At 45.7% G+C, this 27,904-nt stretch overlaps 1 protein-coding gene across 6 annotated transcripts in view; it reads right to left on the bottom strand.

Annotated features, from left to right (window-relative positions):
• LOC139749902 (tetratricopeptide repeat protein 28) overlaps window positions 1–27,904 on the bottom strand; it is a 655,954-nt gene that overhangs the window by 26,482 nt on the left and 601,568 nt on the right. For all 6 annotated transcript variants that reach the window (XM_071664304.1, XM_071664299.1, XM_071664301.1 and 3 more), the window contains 2 exons: window positions 3,876–4,867; window positions 2,899–3,049 (listed from right to left, as the gene is read on the bottom strand). In XM_071664304.1, the coding sequence (XP_071520405.1) occupies window positions 2,899–3,049; window positions 3,876–4,867 (1,143 nt within the window). The remainder of the gene's footprint in view (window positions 1–2,898; window positions 3,050–3,875; window positions 4,868–27,904) is intronic.

The raw sequence follows: 27,904 nt of genomic DNA, 5'->3' as shown, positions 1-27,904 counted from the left end.
TGTTGGTGACAGTGACCAAAGATCCCTCACACAGGAGGTGTCATTCATACTGTGGCCCATCTGTTCATAGCTGAATTTTTTCCTAAGGTTTCATACTTGTAACAGTTGACATTTTTAACGTTAAGTGGCACCTGCAATTTCTAGATCATTCAGCGATTTTATCTAGATCGTTTCTTGTAAACTTAGCCTATCTTCTTCAGTCAAGATGGCATCGCTGATCTTTGCGTCATCTACAAATACGAACATTAGGTTATTCAGCCCTAAGTCAATATCGTTAATATAAATGATTAAGTATAGGTCCAAAGATGGATCCCTGGGGGACTCCACAAGTACCGGGTGAACACGGTGATGATGCCCCAGTCATTACGACTTTCTGCTTCCTCTCAGTGACTACGCTTCAGTCCAATTTCCTATGCAACCAGTAATCCTCAAGACCGGGACTTTGTGCATCAAATATAACGTGAGGGACTTTGTCGAATGCTTCTTGGAAGTCCAGAAACATAAGATCTGTCGCTGTCGTCTTGTCGTGGGTACTGAATAAATATAATCTATGATAGAATTCCAGTAGATTTGTTCTTGTCGTGGGTACTGAATAAATATAATCTATGATTAAATTCAAGTAGATTTGTAAGGCATGATCTGTGCCTTCTAAAACCACTCAGTGTATCATTGGTCAGGCTCATGTGTTGTTCCGGGTAGACTATGAGTTTATCTCTCGTAATCAACTCCAGAAGTTTACATGTAACTGATGTGAGGCTAATAGGACGATAATTTCCAGGCACTACATCCTTTTTAATATACAGGAGTGACGTCTGCCAGTGTCCAGTCCTGCGGGAGTATTCCATCCTGGAGAGGTTTATTGAAAACGTAGGTTAACTGTCTGGCAATATCGTGGTTGACGTTTGTAATTACTCGTGGATAGAAACGACCAGGTCCAGGGCTTTTATTAGGCTTCAACTTATCTACCTGTGTTAGTATTACTCTAACTGTGGCGGTGAATTCTGGTACCGTGTGTATCGCCCATTTATCAATGTTTCAAAAAATTCGTGTCGCTCGTTTGTAGTGTAAAAACAGAACTAAAGAAAAAAAAAACAACTTGTTTAGAGTTGTTGCTATGCTTTTGTTATCCACAGTGGGTTCCTCATCTTCGTTGACGAGAGAGAGAGAGAGAGAGAGAGAGAGAGAGAGAGAGAGAGAGAGAGAGAGAGAGAGAGAGAGAGAGAGAGAGAGAGGGGCGGGGGAACTCCTCATTGAGGAGTCCTGGTGAGACAATAGCTCTGGCTGAGGACTATCACCACTACCATCTCCCAGCAAGTATGTGCCTATGGCGGCCCTCCGCCCTTGCAACCCAGCCAGCCCAGGCCTCCCTCCCACCTCGACGCTCCCTCTTGTGGGTTGTTGGTCCGGTACATCTACACCTGCAGGAGGGAGCTGTTACACGCACGAAGACCCTTATCTTCTAAGTCTCTCTCTTCCCTGTAGCTAACTGTGTCTGTTTCGCCAGGCCTAATTCACGAAATAAATAAAAGGAGAGGCTGTTCTCCCATCTGCTTGCTCGGCGCTGTGGAAATTCATAGAGTTCTCTTTAGTATTATTACCTTATCAACGTCTTTAGGGTCGTTGAAACTACATGGATCATTTAGGTGATCGAATCCCACATTGAGGACTGGTGTCTGACCCATATATGAGGAGGGTTCAACGTTCTGATTCGTCGTCAAGGAGACTTTAAGGTATCAGTAGGTTTTAGACACCGTGGAACATTACGTAACTATACGTTGAAAGGACAAGCCTTGGGAAATATGTATAAGTGCTAAGCATTACTCATGAACTGCTCTTACGCATGACAATAAGTGGACCCAGAACTCATTCATATGAGGAATTGAACTCCCTGCCACTTTCTCCTCGGGATTCCTGCATGATGGGAGCTTTCGCTCAACACAGAGAAAGCATTGGGATGTAACCACTTCGGTATTACTGTAGGCCTGATGGTCAGGGTGCACTGGGAAGGAGCAACTGGACCAGTAGAGTCGGACTGAGGGTCATACAAGAGACACTGGTCGTCCTATACAGTTATGTGTCAGTGAGTTGTAAGATTAGAAAACTGTGGTTCATACGTGCCCTACAACATATTGTTAGTGACTAAAATGACAGAACAAATGCAACTGGCAAATGACTTAGTAAAACCTGAATACCATTATTCTTTATACTCTATGTCTGTGATCTATCTGATGACCTGCAAGGCTTTTCTTTATATGGATATTCATGTTTTGATCGTAGGAGTCGAAGGTACGAGGGAAAGAGGCGGACGATCAGAGAAGAGAATATCTCATTGATGAGGTGAAAACCTGGGACATCTAAGGTCACAACGTCAAGGGAAGTGTGTGTGTGTGTGTGTGTGTGTGTGTGTGTGTGTGTGTGACAATTTGTCAGGTCCAAGCCTGTCACTGGTTCTTGTTCACGACAGCCTCATACTCTGGTGTGCCATTACTGGCACAGGTCGGATGCGCGTGTGTGTGTGTGTGTCTCTCTGAGCATTTAGGTGGATGTGTGGGTTGTGTGTGATGTCAGAACGTCAGGGAACGACTATACATCACGTGCAGTTGCGGCATTCTTGTGTGAGGGTGAGTTGCCATGTCTTCGCTGACGACATAAATCCAGGTCAGGACTTAATATTATGAGTATCTAACGTAGCAGCGCTACTCTCCCTCACTTCTCACACTGGATGGCAATAAATGGCCCGTAAAAAGCTGTAGGCCCTTGATGCCACCAGTGTGAAGGGAGTTAAATCTATTATAGTCTATCACGTTTTCGTCACTATAGTTCACATGATGTAAGTAGAGTATTATGAAGTGTTACACCAACCTGGATCAAGTGGAACTTCAGGAAGTTTAGACTCACCGAGGAAGTACTTCTGGCACTCGAGGGCCGTCTCGGAGTTGCCTAGGGCGAGGTGCGCCAATCCCAGGTTACAGTAGGCTCGGCCCATGGACTTGCGATCTTGCAGGTCCTTGGCCAGCGCCAGGTCCTGGTCGTAGTACCTGATGGCCTCCTGTAGGGAAGACAACACACACACACATATACAGGTCAGCCAAATGTATACATGGGAAGGCTTAGTTCACTGATGTGAATCTGGTCAACTGGGAAGGGGAATGATTGGGTAAGACCTTAAGAGCATTTTGGGTCGTAGTAGTAAGTTAATACATCCATGAGCATTAAAAGCTGACATCAGAGAGTCAGACAGGCTTAGGAAAACATACAAGACATCCTGACACATACGAGTGGGCCACTGAGCATATATATATGGAACATTGGTCGAGTGAATCTATAAAATGAGTCTAAATCCAATGAAAACCTGAAGTAACATACTGGTTGAGGATATACTGATTGGGAGACAAGACTTTTTAGGGGGGCTATGTCGTCACGAGATTCGTCAACCTCACTTGCACTGTCGCCAGTTTTATGCATGCCAAATCAACCTACAGTACACTATACAACACTAACCTGACGAGAATGGGCCATGATCATCCATGGATAAGATGGGCGGGTAACAATTCCAGGACACTTGCGCGGTGTTATCACTAGGTTACGTTTGCATTACGATTCATTACGTTACGTTAGCTTCGTTCACGTTAAGGTTATCAATTCACTTACCCCTAAATGTAGGGAGATTTCTAGAACATGGGGAAAATATGGTCTTAAAGAAACAATAAAAGTAAGTAACCTAACTTAACCCAGAAATAAGAACGCGCAAATTTTTATGAACTTTGCCGAAGGACGGGTGAATGACCTTGGCCCAACTACATCAATATGACTGACCGTAAGAGCTGATTACCCGGTCATGTTAACTAACGACCCTGAATACAGATAACACTGACCTTGAAGTTACCCAGGCAGTAGTGAGCGTAACCCAGGAAGTGGCAGGCTCTGGCCTCGCCCTCCGTGTCGTGTAGTTCCTGGGACAACATGAGGTATTGCTCGTAGTATGGCACCGCTTGGGCGAACTCGCCCCGCGAGGAGTGGCAGTTTCCCAGGTTCAGGAGGGCACACGCCTCGCCCGCCGTGTCCTTCAGTTCCCTGGCGATATTGAGGTGCGAGTGGTAGTGGAGGAGGGCCATCTCATGCATGCCCAGCGCCTGGTAGGCCACGGCTAGGTTGCCGTGCGTCGACGCTTCGCTCATGCGATCATTCACTTCCTTACTGATGGTCAGCTCTTGCTTGTGGTACTTGATGGCCTGCTCGTAGTAGCCCATGGCCGAGTACGCGTTGCCGATGTTGCCGTACGCTCTCCCCATCCCCGCTCGGTCTTGCAGTAGCCTAGCTATGTTGAGGTGGGCCTGGTGGAGCTTCAACGCCGCATCGTGGTGGCCCATTAGTTGGTACACGATGCCCAGGTTGGAGCAGGCTCGTCCCTCTGCCACCTTGTCTTTCGTGCTGAGGGCCATGTCCAGCTGCTTTTCGTGCCACCGCTGCGCCTGGCCGTAGTCGCTCATGCAGCGGGCGGCGTGGCCCAGCCCGGCGTACGCTCTGGCTTCGATGGTACGGTCGCCCAGGTCCTGCGCTATCCGCAATACGTGGTTGTGGAAGGCGATGGCCTGGTCGAAGTTGCGTTTGTAGTGGTGACTAGAGCCCAGGTTGCTGTAGGCTCTCGCCTCCTCCACCTTGTTGTTGAGGTGCTTGGCGATGCGCAAGTGCTCCATGTGACAATCCACGGCGCTGTCGAAATCACCCATGGCCAGGTAGACGGCGCCCACATTGCCGATTTCGCGCGCCTCCTGCAGCTTGTCGCCCATCTGTTTCACCAGCTGAACGCACTGCTTGTGGGAGGCCAGCGCGTTTGGGTAGTCCCCGATGGCTGTGTACACATGACCTGCGGACATAAGAGTAATACCCATCAAAAAACAGTAACAGAATGGCTCTGGTCACATACATACCAAGGGAAGGTAATGTCCAACAAAGATCCTGGCACCTGAATTAGACATACTGTGCTGTTACAGGCGCCAGGACCAGAGGCTCAATAACCACGAAGACTTCAACTCAAGATGTGTCTTCTAGTGATTAAGAGCTCTGGATCCTGTACCATACAGCAGGAAACCTTCAGACCATATTCCTACATGGTCCTCTCCAGGATAAGTCATTCTTTATGACAACACTGAAACACTGGTTCGAATCTCCCTGTGGTGACCACAGATTTACTGCGATAAGAAATGATAGAAGTGGAGAGGGGGAAATATTCTATTATGCACTTTAGTACATGAACGAACAAAGGTAACATCCGAGAAGCAATATCAAAGCCACATAAGTACATCATTACTGTAAAGAAGACATTGATATTAAACAGATTTGTGGGAGAAAACAGCAGTTAATCACAAGTCCTTTTTTTAAGACACCAGACGCCATATCGCTTTGAGTACAAGTGCACATGACAATGTACATACACTGAAATACAGACGTAATGGAGAAGGGTAAAGAGTGACCCATGACCGACTGGATGGTCATCAGTGAACTGCTTCCAGAATCCGCTTCGAAACTGACCTCATTTACAGGAGACGGGACAGCGCAATCCCTAGACAGCAATAATACAACCTCCGCGGAATTGTAAGTAATGTTTCTAGGAGTATCGGTTGAGAAGGATCCCCTACACACCCACACACACATCAACATAATGTATTTCAAATGTATGAACATCATGATGTGCGTGGTCATCCGGGTGTGGGCTTTGTGGAGCCACGGGAGAGCAAGACCACTCCTGCCTTGTGAGAGGAACCACCACCAACTCAGATACAACCGCGTCACTCAGGTATGTATGGTATCTGCGGCTGCCTACTGTGGCTATACAATGACTCTTTTCACTATCTTCCTATGCACTAAAAGTCCCTCTGATGGATCCGGCCAGGGCATCAAGTCCCTAAAGGTGTCTAAAGATCTCTGGTGCGTCTGGGCGAAGGAGGAACGTTGGCTGTACCTGAAATCACGCCTGGGCCATCTAACTGTTGCAACTACCTGAGTTGCAGGTGTGAGGGTTCAAATATTACGCGAACGTCCTTTGGGAACTTTAGTCTGAAGTTCCTCAAACAACTTCGTTCATATTGAGCTGTATGATTGTCTAAATTCTGGAGGTCTTGACGGACAAATGCAACTATGGTCTGGCCAAGTTAATGTGTCCATGGCCCTCACAAGAGGCGGTGTGTTAACGGTGCCGTGGTTAAGTATGATTAAGCAAGTGTATACCATACCCGATGCGTACATGGTAATGCTATAGATATATCACCCTAATCAGTACGGCCTGAGAGATATAGTCCGAGTGGGGAGGCCAAAGAGATGTGGCGGGAGAGAGTTTACCACAGGTGGTGTGGTCAGTGGAGCAGAGGGAGAGACGGCAAGCGTTTGAACCACAATAAATTGCGTCTGGGAGTGAGATGTCCCGCGCGATGAGGAATAATCAGAGACATCTACCGGCGGGCGGTTAATGTGTACCGCCTACGCCCTTTACCCCTCCTCCTCCTCCTCCTCCTTGGCTTACGATGACCAGCCTCCTGCTGGTGATGCTAATGCCGGTAATGGTGGAGCTGGTATTGCTGGTGATAATGGTGGCGATGATGGTGTCTCGTGCGCCAGTGTACGTCGTGGCGAGTGGAAAAACGGCGGTATAAAAAGCAGAGGCGATGGTGGTAGCAGATGATGGTAGTCGTGGTTGTGGCACGGATGGTGATGACTGTAAGTGGTTAACGCCACTGGTGATGCTGGTAGCTGGGGGTGACGATGTTACGGGTGACGGCTGTGTGGGGCAGGTCCCTTCGTCGTCTGTGGCGGTCACGGGTGTGTTAACAGCGGTCGCTGATGGACTCGCAGGAGAAATTACACCCTTCGGGATCTCGCGAGCTGTGGCTTGCGTCGGCTGCCTAAGGCGACGGAGCGCTCTTCCTCCCTCCCTCCCTCGCTGGGGCGACAGGCTGGATACAAATGCCATTTGCGAGGTGACAGTATCTCGGTGGGGCATCTGTCCTTGATCTGCACTTCCAGGAAAGCCCGCGAGTCATGCCCTAATGAATGAGACGCGGTAATACAGGGGGCTGGAGGAGGCCCGCAACCCACTTGTCGGCCATTATGCGAGTCACACAGGGCTCGCCCTCAACACCACCGCTCGTGAGGGGTGTGCTACTGCTGCTGCTCCTGCTGCTGCTGCACACTTTCCTGTACCATCATAATCATTTTCCTTTATCATCATAATCATTTTCCTTTATCATCATAATCATTTTCCTTTATCATCATAATCATTTTCCTTTATCATCATAATCATTTTCCTTTATCATCATAATCATTTTCCTTTATCATCATAATCATTTTCCTTTATCATCATAATCATTTTCCTTAATCATCATCATCATTTTCCTTTATCATCATAATCATTTCCCTTAATCATCATAATCATTTTCCTTTATCATCATAATCATTTCCCTTAATCATCATAATCATTTTCCTTAATCATCATAATCATTTTCCTTTAACATCATAATAATTTTCCTTAATCTTTCCTTTATCATCATAATCATTTTACTCTACCTTTATAATCATTTCTTTTAATCATCATAATCATTTCCTTTAATCATCACAATCATTTTCCTTAATCATCATAATCATTTCCTTTAATCATCACAATCATTTCCTTTAATCATCACAATCATTTCCCTTAATCATCACAATCATTTCCCTTAATCATCATAATCATTTCCCTTAATCATCATAATCATTTTCCTTAATCATAATCATTTTCCTTAATCATCATACTCATTTCCCTTAATCATCACAATCATTTCCCTTAATCATCATAATCATTTCCTTTAATCATCACAATCATTTTCCTTAATCATCATAATCATTTCCTTTAATCATCACAATCATTTCCTTTAATCATCATAATCATTTCCTTTAATCATCACAATCATTTCCCTTAATCATCATAATCATTTCCCTTAATCATCATAATCATTTTCCTTAATCATAATAATTTTCCTTAATCATCATACTCATTTCCCTTAATCATCATAATCATTTCCCTTAATCATCATAATCATTTCCCTTAATCATCATACTCATTTCCCTTAATCATCATAATCATTTCCCTTAATCATCATAATCATTTTCCTCTACCCTGACAATAATTTCCCTTTATCATCATAATCATTTTCCTTTACCCTCATACTCATTTCCTCTACCTTTATAATAATTTTCCTTTATCATCATAATCATTTCCCTTAATCATCATAATCATTTCCCTTAATCATCATAATCATTTTCCTTTACCCTCATACTCATTTCCTCTACCTTTATAATAATTTTCCTTTATCATCATAATCATTTTCCTTTATCATCAAAATTTTCCTTTTCCTGTTTGCCCCCCTTCATTATTTCCCCGTTCCTCTTTGCCCCTAACTGTTTGTTACTTTTCTCTCTTCCTTTTTACCACTTTAACTTATTTTCTTATCGTCTGTTATCTAAGCTTTCCCCTGATGATAACAGAGGTACCAAATTGCAGCTGTGAATCTCAAAGTCATCACCGCTAAATGCCTTTCACTTCCATCAAGTGTTTTGACCTAATGACACAGCAAACACCCCCCCTCCTCCTCCAGTACCCCCAGCTTACAACACTACAACCCCACCAACACCTCCAGCTTACAACACTACAGCCCTCTCCAGTACCTCCAGCTTACAACACTACAACCCCACCAACACCTCCAGCTTACAACACTACAGCTCCCTCAAGTACCCCCAGCTTACAACACTACAGCTCCCTCAAGTACCCCCAGCTTACAACACTACAACCCCACCAGCACCTCCAGCTTACAACACTACAGCCCCCTCCAGTACCACCAGCTTACAACACTACAACCCCACCAACACCTCCAGCTTACAACACTACAACCCCCTCAAGTACCACCAGCTTACAACACTACAACCCCCTCCAGTACCACCAGCTTACAACACTACAGCCTCCTCCAGTACCCCCAGCTTACAACACTACAACCCCACCAACACCTCCAGCTTACAACACTACAGCCCCCTCCAGTACCACCAGCTTACAACACAACAACCCCACCAACACCTCCAGCTTACAACACTACAACCCCCTCCAGTACCCCCAGCTTACAACACTACAGCCCCTTCCCAGCACCTCCAGCTTACAACACTACAGCTCCCTCAAGTACCCCCAGCTTACAACACTACAACCCCACCAACACCTCCAGCTTACAACACTACAGCCCCCTCCAGTACCACCAGCTTACAACACTACAACCCCACCAACACCTCCAGCTTACAACACTACAGCCCCCTCAAGTACCCCCAGCTTACAACACTACAACCCCCTCCAGTACCACCAGCTTACAACACTACAGCCTCCTCAAGTACCCCCAGCTTACAACACTACAACCCCACCAACACCTCCAGCTTACAACACTACAACCCCCTCCAGTACCTCCAGCTTACAACGCTACAACCCCCCCCCACCAACAACACCAGCTTACAACACTACAACCCCCTCCAGTACCACCAGCTTACAACACTACAGCCCCCTCCAGTACCACCAGCTTACAACACTACAGCCCCCTCCAGTACCACCAGCTTACAACACTACAACCCCACCAACACCTCCAGCTTACAACACTACAGCCCCCTCCAGTACCACCAGCTTACAACACCAAAACCCCACCAACACCTCCAGCTTACAACACTACAGCCCCCTCCAGTACCGCCAGCTTACAACACTACAACCCCCTTCAGTACCGCCAGCTTACAACACTACAACCCCTTCCAGTACTACCAGCTTACAACAATACAACCTCCTCCAGTACTCCTAGCGTACAATACTACAACTCCCAGTACTGCTAGCTTATAACACTACAACCTCCACCAGCATTGCCAGTTTACAACAATACAAACCCTTCCAGTAATACCAGCTTACAACACTACAACCCCTCCAGTGCTACCAGCTTACAACACTACAACCCCTTCAGTACTACCAGCTTACAACACTACAACCCCTCCAGTGCTACCAGCTTACAACACTACAACCCCTCCAGTGCTACCAGCTTACAACACTACAACCCTTTCAGTACTACCACCTTACAACACTACAACCCCTTAAGTACGACCAGCTTACAACACTACAACCCCTCCAGTGCTACCAGGTTACAACATTACAACCCCTCCATCACAACTAGCTCACAACTCAACAACCACCACGTAGTACCTCCAGCTTACAACCCAACAACCATCCTCTTCACACCGCCAGCTTACAACACTACAACCCCAGCAGTAGCACCATCTTCCATCACTCCAACTCTCTTCAGTATGACCCGCCAATTCTCACACTACAACCCGCACGCTGGTGTTGTGATCTGCTCACACCTTGGTGTTGTGTGAGTTGCTCACACACTACGACAACATGATATAACAGGAGTGTGGCGGGGGTCCACGTCACCTGTAGGACTACAACCAACAACCACAAGAACAACCACCTCCAAAGTGACACTTGTTGCCCCATGTCCTCACACTGTCTGACCCTCTGTTATCATCGTTCGGGTAATTATGGCAAATCGTTGAGAAGAATTTAGACTTTAATCTCGCCTTGATTAACCACACTCCCTCCTTGATTAACCACACTCCCGCCTTGATTAACCACATTCCCGCCTTGATTAACCACATTCCCGCCTTGATTAACCACATTCCTGCCTTGATTAACCACATTCCCGCCTTGATTAACCACATTCCCGCCTTGATTAACCACATTCCCGCCTTGATTAACCACATTCCCGCCTTGATTAACCACATTCCCACCTTGATTAACCACATTCCCGCCTTGATTAACCACATTCCCGCCTTGATTAACCACATTCCCGCCTTGATTAACCACATTACCGCCTTGATTAACCACATTCCCGCCTTGATTAACCACATTCCCACCTTGATTAACCACATTCCCACCTTGATTAACCACATTCCCGCCTTGATTAACCACATTCCCGCCTTGATTAACCACATTCCTGCCTTGATTAACCACATTCCCGCCTTGATTAACCACATTCCCGCCTTGATTAACCACATTCCCGCCTTGATTAACCACATTCCCGCCTTGATTAACCACATTCCCGCCTTGATTAACCACATTCCCGCCTTGATTAACCACATTCCCGCCTTGATTAGCCGCATTCCCGCCTTGATTAACCACATTCCCGCCTTGATTAACCACATTCCCTCCTTGATTAACCACATTCCCGCCTTGATTAACCACATTCCCGCCTTGATGAACCACATTCCCGCCTTGATTAACCACATTCCCGCCTTGATTAGCCACATTCCCGCCTTGATTAGTCAAATTCCAGCCTTGATTAGTCAGATTCCCGCTTTGATTAACCACATTCCCGCCTTGATTAACCACATTCCCGCCTTGATTAACCACATTCCCGCCTTGATTAGTCAAATTCCCGCCTTGATTAACCACATTCCCGCCTTGATTAACCACATTCCCGCCTTGATTAACCACATTCCCGCCTTGATTAGCCGCATTCATGTCTTGAATTTTATTCCCACAGCGATAAAAAAAAAGGTGATTCTAAGGAAAATAAAATAACGACTTTCGAATTCTTAATGTTATCTTCGCCGTTTTCGTCCACAAGGCTCCGTTTTCTACACGCTAAAAGCACGTATCTTTTTTCAAAGTATTTTCCTGGTTATTTTGCTTTCCACGTAAGTATTCTTTCACCAGATGTTCAGTCGGACGTATTTTCAATCACCTCGGTCAGAATACGTGACTTGGATACTGAGCTGGGTTTTTCCCCACTATGCTTTTAACTCTTCCTTCATTCTTTTTTATCATTTTCTCCATTATTCTATTTTCTTCATCTTAACCCTTCCTTCATTCTTTTTATCATTTTCTCATGATTCTATTTTCTTCAGCTTCTTAACTCTTCCTTCATTCTTTTCATCATCTTCTCCATTATTCTATTTTCTTCAACTTCTTAACCCTTCCTTCATTCTTTTCATCATTTTCTCCGTTATTCTATTTTCTTCAACTTCTTAACCCTTCCTTCATTCTTTTCATCATTTTCTCCGTTATTCTATTTTCTTCAGCTTCTTAACTCTTCCTTCATTCTTTTCATCATTTTCTCCGTTATTCTATTTTCTTCAACTTCTTAACCCTTCCTTCATTCTTTTCATCATTTTCTTCATTATTCTATTTTCTTCAACTTCTCAACCCTTCCTTCATTCTTTTCATCATTTTCTCCGTTATTCTACTTTCTTCAACTTCTTAACCCTTCCTTCATTCTTTTCATCATTTTCTTCATTATTCTATTTTCTTCAACTTTTAACCCTTCCTTCATTCTTTTCATCATTTTCTCTATTATTCTATTTTCTTCAACTTCTTAACTCTTCCTTCATTCTTTTCATCATCTTCTCCATTATTCTATTTTCTTCAACTTCTTAACTCTTCCTTCATTCTTTTTATCATTTTCTCCGTTATTCTATTTTCTTCATCTTAACTCTTCTTTCATTCTTTTCATCATTTTCTCTATTATTCTATTTTCTTCAACTTCTTAACTCTTCCTTCATTCTTTTCATCATTTTCTCCATTATTCTATTTTCTTCATCTTAACTCTTCTTTCCTTCTTTTCATCATTTTCTCTATTATTCTATTTTCTTCAACTTCTTAACTCTTCCTTCATTCTTTTCATCATTTTCTCCATTCTTCTATTTCAACTTTTAACCCTTCCTTCATTCTTTTCATCATTTTCTCCATTCTTCTATTTTCTTCAACTTTTAACCCTTCCTTCATTCTTTTTATCATTTTCTCCATTATTCTATTTTCCTCAACTTCTTAACTCTTCCTTCATTCTTTTCATCATTTTCTTCATTATTCTATTTTCTTCAACTTTTAACCCTTCCTTCATTCTTTTTATCATTTTCTCCAATATTCTATTTTCTTCAACTTCTTAACTCTTCCTTCATTCTTTTCATCATTTTCTTCATTATTCTATTTTCTTCAACTTTTAACCCTTCCTTCATTCTTTTCATCATTTTCTCTATTATTCTATTTTCTTCAACTTCTTAACTCTTCCTTCATTCTTTTCATCATTTTCTCCATTATTCTAAATTCTTCAACTTCTCAACCCTTCCTTCATTCTTTTCATCATTTTTTCCGTTATTCCATTTTCTTCAACTTCTTAACTCTTCCTTCATTCTTTTCATCATTTTCTTCATTATTCTATTTTCTTCAACTTCTTAACTCTTCCTTCATTCTTTTCATCATTTTCTTCATCATTCTATTTTCTTCAACTTCTCAACCCTTCCTTCATTCTTTTCATCATTTTTTCCGTTATTCCATTTTCTTCAACTTCTTAACCCTTCCTTCATTCTTTTCATCATTTTCTCCATTATTCTATTTTCTTCCACTTTTTCTCATATCTTATTTAAGGCCTGACGTCTGTGGGAGGACTTTGTTCAGTCATTGACCGGGGCTGACGATAGATATGGGAGAAAAATGGGGTAATCCCTCAAAAGGAATGGGAGTAGATACTGTCATATCTACCCGTCCCCTTTATCGAACCGGGGCCCCTGACTATTACCAGAGCGGTGACCCACTCCCCCGGGCACCACGATGTATCCCCCTTGTGTTGGACCGCGTGAGGTGACTCTCTTCGACAGAAGTTGTATTACGAAGGGAAATGTGAAGGTGCTTCATCATATGTTATCACTGTGGTATTTCTTTAAACCTACGTATTCAGCGTGGTAGCGCCAGGAATGGATGAAGGCAAGCAAGTATGAACATGTACATGTGTATGTATATGTATGTATGAGTGCGTGTATGGGCGTATATATATATATATATATATATATATATATATATATATATATATATATATATATATATATATATATATATATATATATATATTTTATCCCTGGGGATAGGGGATTAAGAATACTTCCCACGTATTCCCTGCGTGTCGTAGAAGGCGACTAAAAGGGGAGGGAGCGGGGGGCTGGAAATCCTCCCCTCTCGTTTTTTTTTAATTTTCCAAAAGAAGGAACAGAGGGGGCCAGGTGAGGATATTCCAAAAAAAGGCCCAGTCCTCTGTTCTTAACGCTACCTCGCTAACGCGGGAAATGGCGAATAGTTTAAAAGAAAGAAAGAAAGATATATATATCAAGCTGGAGGTTCCAGTCACGGATAAAAGGCCACATGAAGGCCGGACCTTAATTGAAACACACAGAGGATTACGTTCGAGAGGCAGAAAAGAAGAGTCAAGGAAAAGCATTTACGAATTTTGGAGGATGAGAGAAAAACCTGTCTACTGTGATGTACCAGACGTAATTCACTGTATCACAAGCCCAGCTTTACGGTACACTCCTGCCATATTGGGATATGATCCCAGATTTGGGATAAGACACGTCTTACACTTAAGATCAAACGTATAACTATATAGTCTTATTAAACTGGTCTAACTTATATCTATAACGTTAGCTATGGGTCTATCTAGACATCCCACTCTATGGCTAAGTGCGTCTAACCCACTTCTCGGCCCTTACTTGTCGACCTTGATCACAGATGACCCTTCCCGATAGATGTAGCCCTTACTGAGAGCTTTGGCTGTACATATAGCCAACCAACCAACTAACCAACCCAACCATGGATATAGATCTAACCTAAATTCTGACCCTTGGCTGCAAGACCGCGTCCAGCCGTTTGGCTATGGGTATAGCCCACGTCCCAACCATTAGTAATAGGTCTAGCCCCACGTCCCAACCCCCTGTCCATAGGTCTAGCCTCACGTCCCAACCCCAGCCCATAGGTCTAGCCTCACGTCCCAACCCCTGTTCATAGGTCTAGCCCTACGTCCCAACCCCTGTCCATAGGTCTAGCCCCACGTCCCAGCCCCCTGCCCATAGGTCTAGCCCCACGTCCCAGCCCCCTGCCCATAGGTCTAGCCCCACGTCCCAGCCCTCTGCCCATTGGTCTAGCCCCACGTCCCAGCCCCCTGCCCATAGGTCTAGCCCGGGCGAGACGTCGTCGACTCATCATCAACATTACCGGATAAAGGAAGGCACGGCAGCAGAGGCCACGGCTGAGCGCAGGCGAGACGGGTTGCCAGGGAGTGATCCAGCGGAGGGTCAGGGAGGGCACGGAGAGGCATACAGGAGTGTAGCAGGGAGGGAGAGAAGGAAGGGAGAGAAGGGAGGGAGAGAAGGAAGGGAGAGAAGGAAGGGAGAGAGGGGAGGGAGAGTCAGGATAGATAAGAATATGAAGAGCGCACACCTTGGATACAGAGAGCCATAGAGGGGTTTCAGAATAGAGATGAGACACAGAAGTTCGAGAGAGACATGTGTGGGATGAGGATATGGCTGTCGCAAATATACCTGCAGGGGACACAGAACGAAGACACTGAGCGTAAGATGGGTCGACCTGGTCTACATAGAGATTATACTGGGTGCTAAGAGGGAGGAAAAGAGAAAGACTGAGGCATAGAGAACGACGTGGAGTGTATATAGGGTCAAAGAAAAGGGCACTAGACCTTAGAGTGAACACAGACGGAATTGACTGAGAAGATGTCAAGAGACATGGGTCTGCAAGAGGCATACGGAGGTTGCCCTAGAAGGCGTGGGGAGGGGCGTGGGGAGAGCACATACAGATGAGGATGTAGCGGGCGTGGTATGGGCCGCCTGGTCTTAAATGGGGGGAGGAGGAGGAGGAGGAGGAGGGACGCTATTGGACGATAATGAGGCGTGAATGACTGGTGATCTGTGCATCCGATACCTAGGTCGACCACACCCTCCCTCCCTCCCTCACCTGCAGACTGGGGTGTCCACACGAGAATCGTACATATAAATGGGAAACAAAGCTGACAACCACAGCTCCAGCGCTCACTCTACCCAGGTGATGGACGGATCACAGCGAGCCTTGGGGGTGATCGCGCAGGCCAAGCAGCGTATTGGGGGACAGATGAGGGGCGCTGGGCAAAGCGTCTGTTCTTTTCGCGTCTTCTATCATTCGTGTGGGTATAACACACCCATGACTGACACTAGTGCCAGTAGCCATTTAAATGCACATGACGTATTTCATTTATTTCGTCAATAAATGGCCAAAAGGTCATGTCCTGGGTGTGAGGAAGCGACTAAGCGAGTGAAATAAGGCAGATTACGTCCGTAGATTTGTATACAGCGTCGACAGTGGAAGTTTCTTATTTTGGGTAGTTGAGGACGGCTGAATAGGTGGGGAGGGGTGGAGGATGATTCTAAAAGGCCGTAAATGTAGTTCATGAATGGCTGGATCACCGACCATGAAGCAGGAGGAGAGAGGGGATGATGGTCGGCAGCACCAGGCGACGAAGGGAAGTGGAGGGAGAGGCGTCAGCGGCGGCCTTCACTATATAGCCAGCCTCACGACCCCACTTGATGACCTCGCTCGCGAGGGCTCAGGTCACCAGCAAGGATCAAACCATTTGTTACAATGATGGCGATGATGGTGAGAAGGTCCGTTATGGTAATGGTGGTTGTGATGGTGAGGTCTGTTATGGTGATGGTGGTTGTGATGGTGAGAAATTCCGTTATGGTGATGGTGGTTGTGATGGTGAGGGAGGGGACGACAGTGCTCGAGGCTGACCCGATACAGAGGCCACCGTTAGTTTTGCACACTTCAGCTGTGGCAGCGTACACAAGTGATCATCCCTTCTACTTAAGACGTAAGTAGACACAGTTCACTTTTCACTTAAAAACTGGTGTCATATCTGGCGAGAAGCCCAGGTCTCTCTCTTACCCTCACCAGCGTCTCCGTCAAGTGTCTTCGAGGGCGACTTCGCATGTGACCCCCTCCTCCTCCGCCCACAACCTACCCCATCCCATACCCCAGACAGATGAACGTTCATACTCTCCCTCACCTCCCTCCTCCTCCCCAACTCCCCAGCCACCGATCCTTCCCCACCCCATCCTAAACCTCTATTCATCGACACTCAACCCTCCCCAACAACTAAACACCACCCCCCATCCCCCCACTTAATCCCTATCCCTCCACGGCTCTATCTCCAACCCTACCCACCCCTAAGACCCCACATCCACTCACCCCACCCTCCCTCTCCCTCACACCCATCGTCCCTTATCCTTGTGCCATCGCTAGCGGCAACAAGCGAATCCCCACCACCACCACCACCACGCTTGCTCCACCTCTCCACCATCAGCCCTGGGCATCGTTCAGCGGGGCAGGTCCGGTTCGTCCGTCTCGACCATAGCTATCCAGCCGGGGGCCCGTGTCGCTCTTTCTACCCGCCTGATCAAACGTTATCATCCCTCATCTTAACTACACTCATCATCCTCATGTGAGGCATTTGCTGGCTCACTCGTGTGTGTGTGTGTGTGTGTGTGTGTGTGTGTGTGTGTGTGTGTGTGTGTGTGTGTGTGTGTGTGTGTGCCCGCGCGCGTATGAAGGCGTATATATAAGCGAAATATCTCGCCAATAATTCTTTGTTTACTCGTGTAGGATTTTTCGTACGCATAATACATATAGACGTATGGTCGAGTGTGTGCTTGTATGTGCATGTATGCGATTGCAATATGTGTGTTTTGGGGAGTGTCTTACAATCGTGTGTCGCGCGCGCGTGTGTGTGTGTGTGTGTGTGTGTGTGTGTGTGTGTGTGTGTGTGTGTGTGTGTGTGTGTGTGTGTGTGTGTGTGTGTGTGTGTGTTTCAACCAAGAGCAGGAGAACTCAAGTGTTCTTAAAGATTACTCATACACCAGTGCGTGTCGCGCGGGGTCTCTCCCTCACCTGCAGAGCTCTCAAGAACCTGTTGTCGTCCACACACACTTGACTGATGGTCTGTTTCCCCAGTGGCTAAGTCCTCCTCCTCCTCGTCATCGCCATACAAACTCTTGATTTCTTCGCTGACGAGGTGACAAACGGAGACTATAATAAATCACGAACGCATCTTATTTTACGACCACTAAGGTGCAGGACTGGCTCTCTTCTGGAGGCAGCGTTACGTAAGACGGCGGAGGACTAGGCGAATGGTGATCCATTCTATATTCTCAATTAGTCACTAATTGGTGTGCCTTCCTAATCACCAGGACCTCTGCATGTAGCTGAGGATGGGGTACATCTGCAGCCCTACAGAAAGACAGATAATTCCATTTATCACCGTGGCCCAAGAGGTGTAGAGGGGAGGGCGCTGCTGCCTGTATTTCCAGATATTCATGTGAAGTGCCTAATGAGGAGTGGCCATCCAGCTGATTGTCCGTGTTAAAGGTTTTAGTGAGTGATTCCGCCACGTCTGGGTCTGCGAGGGTTCATCTGCACCAGAGGCAAATGCATATCAGCTGTCACGCGGATTTGGAGTTACTGAATACATCTGGGAGTACGTGGGTCCACCAGGGCCGAGTTCATCTAGATGCAAGGGTAACTATGATAACGTAAGCGCCGTGTGTGTACTGTGGCGCAATAGATCACTGTACAGCCGAGGTGATGATCCACGGGGGTGAGATCCACCAACTGTCGTCTTCTCAGCTATTGTATGGATATGAGCAATGGCGCTGACCACCACACCACCAGCGCCAACACCAACGGTGCGAGTAGCAACCCCAGCGACGCAGACAGCTACAGGAGGAGTAGCATCAGAAGCAGCAGCAGCAGCAGCAGTCATCAGCATACGTGGCAGTATGCTGGTAGCAGAGCATCAAGAGAGGTTAATCATACCGGTAACATCGGTGGGACCAGACACCAGCAGCAGCAGCAGCGTGGTCATCACCATGAGCAGAAGAGCTGTCAAAGACACTTGCCTCGTCTCCATCGCTCCCTTAAAAGTCATAGCCGATCCTCCTGGCCATACACCACTGCTATTTCTACTGTCCTTGCACTGTCTACTGTCCTCCCTCCACACCACAACTCATCTACTTCGTCACCTTCGCATTATCGAACTCAGTCCTCACACCTCGACTCTTCACTCACCAACTCCGTCGATTCGTACACATACCCCCTTTTGATTCTGGCGGCTGTGAGACTAATGGCCTGTCTGCACCATCAAATCGGTCCCTTTCTAATATCACCAGAGGCCTTCTGCCCTCTCTAATCAGCTGTCTTTTTCACCCTTTCTTTTCAGTCTATCATTCCTACGTATCTCTGTGGCTTGGAGTGTCATATATCCCTCTATGTATCCTCCCATACTTCTGCCCACCCTCTGTCCCTCCATCGTCCCTCCTTCGACCTTCCCTCCTTTCCCCTGGTTCATTCAAGGACCCTTTCCCCTTTCCATTCCTCCACAGATCACAGTTCCCCTTCCCACGATCCTTCTATGGGCCCGATCCGCCCAATCAAGGACCTCCACTGTTCCTCTACGGACACCTTCCTCCTCACGTCGCTCCAGAGACCATCCTTCTTTCCCGACCCTTCCACGGTCCAAATGCCCGTCCCTCGTCACAGCATGGACTATCTGCCTATCCTCCATCCCAGCAAAGGACCATCTGCCCCTCCCTCTATCCCAGCACGGACCATCCCCCTCCCTCTATCCCAGCACGGACCATCTGCCCCTCCCTCTATCTCAGCACGGACCATCTCCCTTCCTTGGATCGCCAACGGACTTCCTCCTTACCCAGCCACCTACCACTCCCTCCTTTCAACGGACAATTCAGTCCTCCTCCTTCCGTCCTTACCACACTGACCTCCTCCACAGCCGTCCCTCTACACTGACCTCCTCCTCCTCCTCCTCCTCCTCTTCCTCCTCGCCTACCGTCCCTCCAGGGGGGAGGGCATCCCTTTCCCCTGCTTCCCCCTACCCCTCCTGGCGGAGCATATCAGCAGGCATGGTGTGAGCGTTGACGGGTGACAGGTCTGCCAGGGGCTACCGCCTCCCTACCGTCATTGTCTGCCAGTTCGTCCCACACAGGCCTGTCACCTGCCTCCCCTTCCCTCTATGCCACACCACCCTCACCACGCTCGGCCTGGCCCCTCCAATCTCTCTCTCTCTCTCTCTCTCTCTCTCTCTCTCTCTCTCTCTCTCTCTCTCTCTCTCTCTCTCTCTCTCTCTCTCTCCTCCCCCCCCCCCCTGCACGCCAGTGGATGGCCACCACATCTGTGTATGGTGACCATAAGCATCTGTCTGGACGGGGACCACATCTGTGTATGGTGACCACGAACATCTGCAGACGTGGACCATATTAGTGTATGGAAACCACAAACACCTGTAGACAGGGACCACATCTGTGTATAGTGACCACAGACACCTGTGGACGGGAACCACATTCGTATATAGTGACCACAGACACCTGTGGACGGGAACCACATCCGTGTATAGTGACCACAAACACCTGTGGACGGGGACCACAATTGTGTATTGTGACCACAAACACCTGTAGACGGAAACCACAACCATGTATAGTGACCACAAACACCTGTAGACAGGGACCACATCTGTGTACAGTGAACACAAACACCTGTGTACAGAAATCTCCCACTGTAAATGTGCACAGAGACTAAACTTCAGGAGCAGACGCAAACCTGTGTAGGGGGGAGGAGAACGGACGTATAGATAAAGCGAAGCCTGGTCCTTATCTGTGCCCACTAGACACCTGCCAAACGGAGGAGCAACCACAAGACCACAGCAGAACCCCCAGACACCGCCACAGTCAGTGGCCGCTGAGAGAGGGTCAGGTCGGGCTCGTCTGACTCTCTCTGACCTTCGTAACCCAGGACCGGGGAGGGTCAATGGCTATAAGGCAGATCCTAATTGAACTTTAGTGCATGTGCCAAGCTGAGGTGGAGGACGTGGCTGACTATACTGGAGGTGTACTTAGTATCAGGGCCCGGTGGGATATAGGGACGCCCTCCGCATACATGTGGATCAGGGACGGGATATAGGGACGCCCTCCACACACCTCAGGTCGCAGTGATGGAATATGAAAGGATGACCAGCAGGAATAAGTAACGGTGCTGTTTTGTAAGGGAGGAATGTGTGTGTGTGTGTGTGTGTGTGTGTGTGTGTGTGTGTGTGTGTGTGTGTGTGTGTGTGTGTGTGTGTGTGTGTGTGTGAACATATGTGTCCATGTGTGCCTGACTGTGAGCGAGTGTGTCTTGTATGTGTTTGGCTGTGATTGTATATGTGTGTGTGTGTGTGTTATACGAGTCAATGTTATGTGTGGGAGTAATTTAGCTCTGTGCACATTATGGAGAGGGAGCTGTACACTCGTGGGGCCTCCATCTCGTTAACCTTGCCTACCGTCGTGCGATCACTTAATCTCGTGCATCGTCAGTATTGGTAATTTCAACACTATTCCAGTGCTAGAAAATCACTTCTCTACGTCTTTTCTAACATGGCCGTGGCTTAGGTTCTTGGTGATGGCCTCTCGTTGTTGTTCTACCTTTGCGGTCCTCGAAGAACTGTTCGCTGTCGACGTCATCAAACGGGATTAGAAACTACAACGTCACAGGATCAGGTGATAACTTACTCTCTAATCTTCCACTGTGGGCAAATGTATGGCTTCCAACCCCCCCTCCCCTCACAACTGTTACTCTTAAATCCCTCTTCCTTGCCCGCCTCTGAATCGTCTCTGCTGACCTTCTGTACGTACCAGGATTAATCTAAAGATGCATAATCGAGTTCTGGCCTAATTTGCGCCGTGGAAAGTCCGCTGGACGTTTTCTTATCCATGTACTTAAATGGGGTTTCAATATCTGCCAGGAGACGTTTCTCCTGAGGTGGAGCTCCGCTTAGGTACAATGTCGACTGCCAAGTCCCTCTCACATACACACCCCTGCAGCTTACTTCCCGCTGGAGAATATCCTTATTGCAGCTCGCTCGCCTTCACTCTGACCCACCCTCACTACGCTGCAGGTATCCTGGTTGAATATCTTTAATCATCACACATCAGACCAATTTTATCAAAGGTTCCCTTGTAGTTTCATGCGATGCTCGACATTCTTCACGTCTCCCAGACCTTGGCGTCATGTGCACAACATATTCAAGTTCGAATCCTGGATGCGGCACTCGGTTCACAGTCGACCCAGGTGCTCATCTTCGGGTTAGCTCGATAAATTAGATGCCTAGCTTAGGCTAGGATATATATATATATATATATATATATATATATATATATATATATATATATATATATATATATATATATACACACATAGGGTGGATCATAGGGTGGGGGAGGGGGCGAAAATTTTGGGAGCCTTGAAAAATGTGTGGAAGTCGAGAACATTATCTCGGAAAGCAAAAATGGGTATGTTTGAAGGAATAGTGGTTCCAACAATGTTGTATGGTTGCGAGGCGTGGGCTATGGATAGAGTTGTGCGCAGGAGGATGGATGTGCTGGAAATGAGATGTTTGAGGAAAATGTGTGGTGTGAGGTGGTTTGATCGAGTAAGTAACGTAAGGGTAAGAGAGATGTGTGGAAATAAAAAGAGCGTGGTTGAGAGAGCAGAAGAGGGTGTTTTGAAATGGTTTGGGCACATGGAGAGAATGAGTGAGGAAAGATTGACCAAGAGGATATATGTGTCGGAGGTGGAGGGAACGAGGAGAAGAGGGAGACCAAATTGGAGGTGGAAAGATGGAGTGAAAAAGATTTTGTGTGATCGGGGCCTGAACATGCAGGAGGGTGAAAGGAGGGCAAGGAATAGAGTGAATTGGAGCGATGTGGTATACAGGGGTTGACGTGCTGTCAGTGGATTGAATCAAGGCATGTGAAGCGTCTGGGGTAAACCATGGAAAGCTGTGTAGGTATGTATATTTGCGTGTGTGGACGTGTGTATGTACATGTGTATGGGGGGGGGGTTGGGCCATTTCTTTCGTCTGTTTCCTTGCGCTACCTCGCAAACGCGGGAGACAGCGACAAAGTATAAAAAAAAAAAAAAAAAAAAAAATATATATACATATATATATATATATATATATATATATATATATATATATATATATATATATATATATATATATATATATATATATATATTCCTATGAGTCCACGGGGAAAATGAAACACGAAAAGTTCCCAAGTGCACTTTCGAGTAATAATCACATCATCAGGGGAGACACAAGAGAGAAATATAACAGTCAGTTGATATACATCGAAGAGACGAAGCTAGGACGCCATTTGGTAAACATGTGATTGTCCAATATATATATATATATATATATATATATATATATATATATATATATATATATATATATATATATATATATATATATATAGCGTAAATGAGATGGCCAAGATTAGGGCATTCAGTTGCCCGTATCATCTCAGCTAACACAAGAAAAAGAAAAACGATTAATCCAGAACTCCTGGTGAGTCATCTACACAGATCAAGAAGAACAATGGTTTCAGGACCGAACCCTATGGTACACCACTGGTAACCCCAGCCCATTTCGCTATTCCCCTCTGACGCGTGTCCTTTGCTTCCTTCCACTTAGGTTATTTTCCCTCCATCGAAGGAATCTTTCCTATATTCCCACCTAAAGACCCATTTTCTTTCTTACCAACCGTTATGTGGCTCAGCGCCTAAAGCTTTCTGGAATTCCAGGAACACACCAATACATCCATCCTTCGTTTTCTAAAACGGAGCTCCCTCTCTCGTGGAAGTCTAAAAGATTTCTTGTTCATGGCCTTCTTTACCTGAAAACGTGTTGTTCCTCACTTAGTTCCCTGTTTACCAAAAGCCAGTCATTTGTTTTTTCTAATATCTTACAGACGACTCTGGTCAGTCACACCGAGATGTAGTTCAGCGCAATTGAATGTAAAATTACCATTTGTCTTCTTCCCCTTCCCTTGACACAACACCCTCCCTCCTGCGTCATCTTAAGCGGCCTTTTAGGTATGTCAGCACATATGAAGAAACTCCATTAGGAACCAATGAGCCTTTAAATGGCTCATGATTATGCCTTTTTCTTTTAGTATCAATGCTTTCAGTATCCTCCTCCCTCTACTGACGGAGAAGTGCTGTGTCTCTCATTACCCCGTAGCCTCAGCACTTCCCTCTGAATCCCGTAGCCTGAGCACTTCCCTCTGAACCGCGTAGCCTGAGCACTTCCCTCTGAACCCCATAGCCTGAGTACTTCCCTCTGAATCCCATAACCTGAGCACTTCCCTCTGAATCCCATAGCCTGAGTACTTCCCTCTGAATCCCATAACCTGAGCACTTCCCTCTGAATCCCATAGCCTGAGTACTTCCCTCTGAATCCCATAGCCTGAGTACTTCCCTCTGAATCCCATAACCTGAGCACTTCCCTCTGAATCCCATAGCCTGAGCACTTCCCTCTGAATCCCACAGCCTGAGCACTTCCCTCTGAATCCCATAGCCTGAGCACTTCCCTCTGAATCCCACAGCCTGAGCACTTCCCTCTGAATCCCGTAGCCTGAGCACTTCCCCCTGCATCTCGTAGCCTGAGCACTTCCCCCTGCATCTCGTAGCCTGAGCACTTCCCCCTGCATCTCGTAGCCTGAGCACTTCCCCCTGCATCTCATAGCCTGAGCACTTCCACCTGACTCTCATAGCCTGAGCACTTTCCCCTGCATCTCGTAGTCTGAGCACTTCCCCCTGCATCTCGTAGCCTGAACAGCTGTTACTCGACCCACAAGTCACTCCAGACAAAATCTATGGAGGACTTTTAGGTTACCTGCAGCCTCCTCGTCCACGATATTCTCGCCCACGTTTCTCTTCAAGTCTTTCTGTGCTCATTCTTGGCTCTCGTACCCTTCAAATGGCGATTGGTTCTTGTGTCTACTCATCTCGTCTCTCCTAGGCGAGCCATAAACACTTCTGCTTTTTGACATCTCGTATTGAACCATATCTCTGTCGTTTGTAACTTTCCTGCTTCAATTTATGGCTAAAGGTACCCACGTTTGAGCACCACTGTCGTAGATTTTTTACGAAACCTTTCGTTAAAAAAGGAGTTACTATCATGGCTACAAAACTCCCCACTCCTCCCTGCCTCCTTCCCTCCCTTCGCAATCTGACGTTCTCCAAGAAATGGTTTACCTCGAGGTAAACTTGTGTGATTATGACGTGACCTCGACCCTGTCTTACTCCCTGATATCTTAATGTCCTCATTAAGTACAGTCATCAAACATAAGCACTACATGATCGCTTTTTCCCAGACCGAAGTGCTTTTGCGTGTGTGTGTGTGTGTGTGTGTGTGTGCGTACCTTTGGACCAACGTACACAGGTACATACATATACTTTATCATGAAGCCTGACGTTTGAGTTTACACCCACAAGTGCACCCAGCACACACACACACACACACACACACACACACACACACACACACACACACACACACTACAGCCTCCACGATAAACACTTCGACGTCTCCTCCTTCCTCCGTTCTCCATGTGAGATACGATTGCCCCAGAGAGAGAGAGAGAGAGAGAGAGAGAGAGAGAGAGAGAGAGAGAGAGAGAGAGAGAGAGAGAGAGAGAGAGAGAGAGAGAGAGAGAGAGAGAGAGAGAGAGAGAGAGAGAGAGAGAGTAGAGAATAATGTATTCAGGGTTGGCGAACGGAGTCTTGGGCGTTGTTTAAGCGACTGTGCCTTATGTAATGATCACAGGGGGGGACCACTCGCAGCGGTACGTGGTACGACACCACTTGAGAGTAATGGCAACGGTACGTGGTACAAAATACAGACATGGTACACGGAGGGGAGATTTGGATGATAACTACACACACACACACACACGTGGTCTGGTGGCTGCAGCTACTGACCGTAAGTCGACACGGGCCCGCGTGGGTTCGAATCCTGGGAGAAGCATTCGGCCCACGGCCAGCCCAGCTCTTCATGCTCTCATCGGGGTTGGTTTATAAATAGTATACATATATATATATATATATATATATATATATATATATATATATATATATATATATATATATATATATATATATATATTCTTTTTTATATATATATTCGCCATTTCCCGCGTTAGAGAGGTAGCGTTAAGAACAGAGGACTGAGCCTAAGAGGGAATATCCTCACTTGGCCCCCGTCTTTGTTCCTTCTTTCGGAAAAAGTAAGACGGGAAGGGAGGATTTCCAGCCCCCGCTCCCTCCTCTTTTAAAAAGTCGCCTTCTACGACACGCAGGCAATACGTGGGAAGTATGTTGCTTAAATCCTTTAATGTAAATGTTGCCTTCAGTAACAATAATACTATAAAGAATATCTTAATCAGGAACTCATCAGAAAATTCTCCTAGATGCATCTATAAAGTGCCATTTAGAATTGTGATAAGTTTTATATTGGGCAGACTGGTAAGGATCTTTCTGTTGTACTTAAGCAACATGAATATAGTATAAGAACGGAACAAGAATCAAATGCCTTGTTTAATCATGTTAAAAATTATGATCATTGTATTGACCGGAGTAATGCCATCTCAGTTATTAACCCTGACTCCAGTACCACGAGAAATATCATTGAATCTTCTATTATTAAATACACAAAGAATTAAAATTTTAATAATAGTGATGGTCAATATAAATTGGATAACTTTATTGTTAATAAAATTTGTAAACAATTCACCTTCTTGTCAACATAATAAGTTTATGATACGCTCGTTGTCTGTCTTGGAAAATCGCATGTTTACCAAATAGCGTCCTAAACGTCTCTTCGTTGTATATCAACTGATTGTTATATTTCTCTTTTGTGCCTCCCCTGATGATGTGATTATCACACAAAAGTGCACTTGGGAACTTATCGTGTTTCATTTTCCCCGTGAACTCATAGGAATATACTCGATCACGCGCAAAATTGTGATCCTTTCCATTATATATATATATAGGGGAGAAAGAATACTTCCCACGTATTCCCTGCGTGTCGTAGAAGGCGACTAAAAGGGGAGGGAGCGGGGGGCTGGAAATCCTCCCCTCTCGTTTTTTTTTTAATTTTCCAAAAGAAGGAACAGAGAATTGGGCCAGGTGAGGGTATTCCCTCAAGGCCCAGTCCTCTGTTCTTAACGCTACCTCGCTAATGCGGGAAATGGCGAATAGTTTGAAAGAAAGAAAGAAAGATATATATATATATATATATATATATATATATATATATATATATATATATATATATATATATATATATATATGTGTATAGGGTTAAGAGACGGAGCAATACGATTATAAAACTCTCTCCCCGTAACACAAAAATAGAATCACAGCTACAGATCATCACACACTTAATTGGGAATTGACACTATTTCTAACCTGTGGCCAGAGTCCCACATTAGGAGACCAAAACTGTGTGTTGGCAAACATCACAAAACAGCACTCAAGTATATGGACCAGACAACATCCAGCAAGCTCTTCATATCAGAGATTAGACCAAAAATGCGCTTCTCTGGTTTAGTCACCTCGCTTAAAGAGGCACAAAGAACTAATATAGAAGGTCCAAAGGAGACCAACAACAACAACAACAAAAGTTGGTACCACAACAATAAACAGAGCTGAGTGATAGGGAAAGCCTAAAGGACTTAAACCCGCCCACCAAGGAAGAGAGAAGAGTGAGGGGTGACTTGATCAGAGATGTGGTAACAGAACACCCAGAATGCCATGAGATAATAGCAATGAATAAATATATTAGAACAAATGTAATGAAGACCTTTTACAGTATAAGTATTATGAATGATGAATTAATGAGGTGAATGATGAATTAATCTGATGAATGATAATTGATCTGGTGAATGATGAATTAAGCTGGTGAATAATGAATTAATCTGATGAATGATGAATTAAGCTGGTGAATGATGAATTAATCTGATGAATGATGAATTAAGCTGGTGAATGATGAATTAATCTGATGAATGATGAATTAAGCTGGTGAATGATGAATTAATCTGATGAATGATAAATTGTGCTGATGAATAATGAATTAATCTGATGAAT

The sequence above is a fragment of the Panulirus ornatus genome, chromosome 8 (assembly GCF_036320965.1).
Source record: "Panulirus ornatus isolate Po-2019 chromosome 8, ASM3632096v1, whole genome shotgun sequence".
Taxonomy (NCBI): domain Eukaryota; kingdom Metazoa; phylum Arthropoda; class Malacostraca; order Decapoda; family Palinuridae; genus Panulirus; species Panulirus ornatus.
The sequence above is the reverse complement of the archived record's forward strand: the minus strand, read 5'-3'. Positions and strand labels throughout refer to the sequence as shown.